Source organism: Fukomys damarensis, unplaced genomic scaffold (genome assembly GCF_012274545.1).
Source record: "Fukomys damarensis isolate Sample0158 unplaced genomic scaffold, DMR_v1.0_HiC HiC_scaffold_37, whole genome shotgun sequence".
In the NCBI taxonomy this organism is placed as follows: Eukaryota; Metazoa; Chordata; class Mammalia; order Rodentia; family Bathyergidae; genus Fukomys; species Fukomys damarensis.
In genome coordinates, this window is record NW_022900949.1 from 6,689,147 (window position 1) to 6,693,864 (window position 4,718).

The following is a 4,718-nucleotide window of genomic DNA, read 5'->3' on the forward strand; positions in this document are numbered from 1 at the left end:
GGGCCGCACGCGCGAAAAGAGCTTCTGGGGTGGGGGAGACGGGTTCTCAGGGTGACCTGCGCCCCCGCCCACAGCACCCCAACCTGCCACCGTCGGGGTCCCCACCGCGTCCATGAGGGTCAGCTGCTCGGCCACCTCGTCCACTCCGCAGTCCAGGAGCTCGGGACCTTCCCGCCGGGGCCCTCCCTCCTCTTCTGGGAAGCCTTCCGGGGAGTAAGGTCTGGGGGGCTGGGCGGCCCTTGGAGGTCCTGAGGGTTGGAAAAATGTCACACTGGACCCGGTACGGTGTGCGCACGTCTGTGAGCCTTGCCGTCTGGGACACTGCGTCAGGAGGATCGCAAGTGTGTATTCAAATTTAGTGACTTGGCAAGATGCTCTCTCAAAAACACATAAATAAATAAACATATAAAAAGGGGATGGCGGTGCTGTGGCTACAGCTCAGTACAAAAACCCTGAGCTCAATTCTCAGCGCTGCAAAAGTAAATGAATGAAATTATCAATCTAGGCCTGATGATGGCGCATGCCTGTAATCCCAGCTCATTCAGGAGGCTGAAGCAGGAGGATCGCAGTTGAGTTCAAGGCCAGCCTGCGCGACACAGTGAGTTCAAGGCAGGTCTGAACTACATAGCAAGACCCCGTGTTCAAAAAACAAACGAAACCATTCAATAGACAGGAATATTTTTCCTTAGTGGGCTTTACCGATGGCGTTGTCTTGAGGATGTTTAGGAAATTCAGCTCTTGCCTTTAAGGGAAGGGAGGGCTATTCAGTGAGGATGGAAACGTCCCTTGACCACTGTACCATGGAAAAATCTATTTACTATAATCTGCACCTCGCATCTGACTGTTTTGCTCCCAAACAAATTATTCTGATTCCAGGAATGGGGGAGGACCATGCAAGACTGGACTTCAGGCTTGTTTGGAAATTGCAAACGTCATTCACCCCTTTGGAAAACACTGTTGCCCACATTTCTGTTCTTGTCCTTGCATGGCCAGTGCACTCCCGGCATTAGCTGGCGCCTGTGGCTGTCCCCTTCCCTGCGCCCCTCCTACAAGTAAAGGCACGGACACTCTCAGCATGTGCCCAAGTGAGACAGGACAGATCGTGGGTGGCCCCAGGCACCGTGCATGGGACTGTTGTGTAAATGATTTTCATTTTTCCTCCCTCCTAGTCGCAAAATATTGTTCTTTTATGATTACCTTTGTCAGTCTGTTTAATCATCTCTCATTTCAAATTAGAACCGGTGCTCAAAAACAACAATAACAAAAAATAAATAAATAAAAGAGCCGGGTGTGGTGGCACACGCTTGTCATCCCAGCACTCGGAAGGCTGAGGCAGGAGGATTGCTGTGAGTTCGAGACCAGTCTAGGCTACACAGTGAGTTTCAGGTCAGTCTCACTACATAGTGAGACCCCCGTCTCAAAAAAAAAATCAAATTAGAACAGGTGGTCTCACAAAATATCAGTTTATTACCAGGTGCAGTGGCAAGTATCTGAAATCCCAGCTACGTGGGAGACTGAGGCAGGAGGAGGAGGATCACAAATGGAAGTCAGTCTGAGCAATTTAATGAGACCTGTGTCAAAATGAAAAATAAAGCCAGGCGTGGCATAGCTACAATCCTAGCACTTCAGCAGCTGAAGCAGGAGGATCATAAGTTAGTTGCCAGCCTGGGTTACATAATGAGACCACGTGCCCCCAAATCAAATCTATAAATAAATAAGCCAGGCATGGAGATGCCTAGCACGAGAGAGGCTGAGGCAGGAGAAGCTCTATGAGTTCAAGGATAGCCTGAGGTACACAGTGAGTCCTTGTCTCTACATACATAAAATTCAGAAAGGACTGTTACACAATTCAGTAGTAAAGTACCCTGAGTTTGATCCATGCTATCATCAAAAAATTCAACTTTTGTTTGTTTTGTTTTTGTGGTGCTGTTAATGGAACCCAGGGCCTTGTGCATGGTAGGCAAGTGCTCTGTCACTCAACTACATCTCCAGCCAGAAAATATTAGTTTTCACAAATAGGCACTGAGGGGAAAATATATCTACACCTAATCAAGATCTTAGAGCAGCTACGAGGGATAGAAGAACATGCCACAGGACACCATGAGGAAGCAGATAGGTCAGTCAAGACGGATGTGAGGGTACCTGACCTTTCCTCCCAGTGACAGCAACGAAAGCCACCGTTATACAGTAAGAAAAACTAAGACATTCCTTGAGTGGAATTTCTTTGTATTCCAACCTGAAGAAACAACTGTAGAAAAGAGAATCCAGGGACAATGAGGAGATCTGAAAATTATATATATATATATATATATATATATATAGACTGACCTGGAACTCACTATGTAGCTCAGGCTGGTCTCAAACTCACAGCGATCCTCCTGCCTCTGCCTCCGGAGTACTGGGATTACCAGTGTGCACCACACCCGGTCTGATTTTTTTTTTTTTTTTGAGGCAGAGTCTTGCTGTATAGTTCAGGCTGGCGTTGAACTCACTATGTAGCCCAGATTGGCCTCCAACTCATGGCAATCCTCCTGCCTCAGCCTCCTGAGTGATGGGATTACAGGAGTGCGCCATCATGCTGGTTTTTCTGGAAATGTTTCTGAGCATGAAAGTTACACATTTCAAAGTTCTTGTCAGAGACAGGGATTTAGCTCTGTGGTTCTGCCACCTGCCTCACAAGCGCAAGGTCCTAAGTTCAAACCCCAGCACCAATTAAAAAAACAAAATTCCTTGTCAAACCAAGTGCTATGGTATGTGCTTACAGTCCCAGCTACTCTAGAGGCTGAGGCAGGAGGATGGCTTATACACATAAGTTTGAGACAAGTCTAGGCAATATAGTAAACCCTGCCTCAAAAAAATAAAGTTGGGTGTAGTTGTGCACGCCTGTAATTCCAGGAGGCTGATGCAGGAGGATCACAGTGAATTTGAGGCCAGCCTGGACTACATAGGGAGCCCTCTCCTCAAAAAAAAAAAAAAAAAAAGTCCTTATCAGAGGTGCCTAGTAAATGTGAGGGGGCGAAACTCAGATGTGCTTTAAAATCACCCTGAAATTTTTTTTTCTTTTTTGTACTGGGGATCAAACTGAGGACCTTGTGCTTGCAAGGCAGGTGGCAGAACCACTGAGCCAAATCCCTGACCCTGCTGCTGTTTTTTGAGACTGGGTCTCCCTATGTAGCCTAGGCTGGCCTCGATCTCAGTGATCCTCCTGCCTCAGCCTTCTGAATTCTTGGATGGCAGGCGTGCACCACCATGTGTGGCTCATTTATTGAAATTTAACTTTAATGAAATTGCCACATGGGCTAGAAGCTACCACATTAGCTCGCATAGCTCCAATGACTTAGAATCAACTGATAAAACCTGGGTGTCGAGGGAAGAAGACTACTTTATAACCAGGAGGGGACCTCAGGTAGGGACTAAAACTATATAAATGAGAGTCTATGGCCAGGACCACAGAAGTAGCTGCTACTTTGTGTGGAAGGAGGGGGGATACAGTCACTTTAATCTGAGGATTAGAGGGCTAGGATTAGGGCCCCAGGAGCTTTGGAATACTGATCAGATCCAGCACAGATGGGCCAAAGCTGATACTTTTAAGCAGGAGGCAGTTATCCACTCAACTAATCCCTGCTGTTACTGCTGGGGACAGAGCCAGCGATGACACCAGTAGGATCCTCCTCTTCCTCACCAGGAATTCAACAGGAAGGGGTATCAGAGCGTGGTGGGGGAGAAGAGACAGGGTATGAGGGCACAGGGTGGGAAGGGATTTTGTTGGGAGAAGGTCATAGGAAGCCACTCTGTGGAGATGACGTTTCTACCCCAAAACTTCTGCATAGTGGAAGTCACAGATGTTTTCTATAAAGGACCAAGGAGCCGAGCATGGCAGAGCACACCTGGAATCCCAGCTATGTAGCCCAGGCTGGCCTCAAACTCTTGGCGATCCTCCTGCCTCAGCCTCCCAAGTGCTGGGATGACAGGCATGCGCCACGACGCCCGGCTCACTGATGATACTTTGAACAAGGAGCTATGATGTATTTTACAGGTGGAGAAATTGAAGCACACACAAAATTAAAACCTAGCTCAAGACCGGTGTCATGGTGCACACCTGTCATCCCAACACTTGGGAGGCTGAGGCAGGAGGATTGCAGATTCGAGGGATCATACAGAAAAGGCCTTCCCAGAATGCATCTAGTACCCAGCACCCCTCACCTGCCCACAGCGCAGGCTGCTCCTCTTCTTGCTCTCCATCGGCCTCCTCCAAGAACTCTTCCAAGAGCTTCTCTGCTTCCTGGGCCTCCTCACCCCCTGGGGCAGCCCAGCCCAGAAAGATCCGGACACTACCCAGGTCCGAGTAGGCAGGGGGGTCTCGGAAATCCTGAGGGTGATCCCGAAGCCAAGAGCCCAGCACGGACACCACGGCCCTGGCCAGAGGGGGGCCTCAGATGGGGACCCGAGATCGGGCGCCTCCCACCGGGCCTGAAGGTCGAGCCCTGATTGCCCAGGCCTCCCCTCTCCCCACCCAGGCGGCCCAGGGCCTGACCTCAGATTGTCGTTCAGGCTTGGCTCCCGCGCGCCTGCCTTCATGCTCTCTGTCCTGGGAAGAGGTCCCCATCAGGTGGCTTCGGAGGGAGGCGCTGGGGCAACAGCGCGCCCCGGTTCTCAAGCCCAGGTGCGGGTCTGGGATCCAGAAAGCTTGTGGACACTGACCCCGGAGGCGGCGGCGG

The 4,718-nt window shown here is 50.0% G+C and overlaps 1 protein-coding gene across 1 annotated transcript in view; it reads right to left on the reverse strand.

Moving 5' to 3' along the window:
• Window positions 1–4,712, reverse strand: part of Rgl3 (ral guanine nucleotide dissociation stimulator like 3) — an 11,004-nt gene extending 6,292 nt beyond the window's left edge. Inside the window, exons 1-3 of the mRNA XM_010635053.2 lie at window positions 4,535–4,712; window positions 4,204–4,415; window positions 10–248 (exon numbers count right to left, since the gene is read on the reverse strand). Of these exons, the coding sequence (XP_010633355.1) occupies window positions 10–248; window positions 4,204–4,415; window positions 4,535–4,578 (495 nt within the window). The 5' untranslated portion in view covers window positions 4,579–4,712. The remainder of the gene's footprint in view (window positions 1–9; window positions 249–4,203; window positions 4,416–4,534) is intronic.
• Window positions 4,713–4,718: the final 6 nt, after the last annotated feature.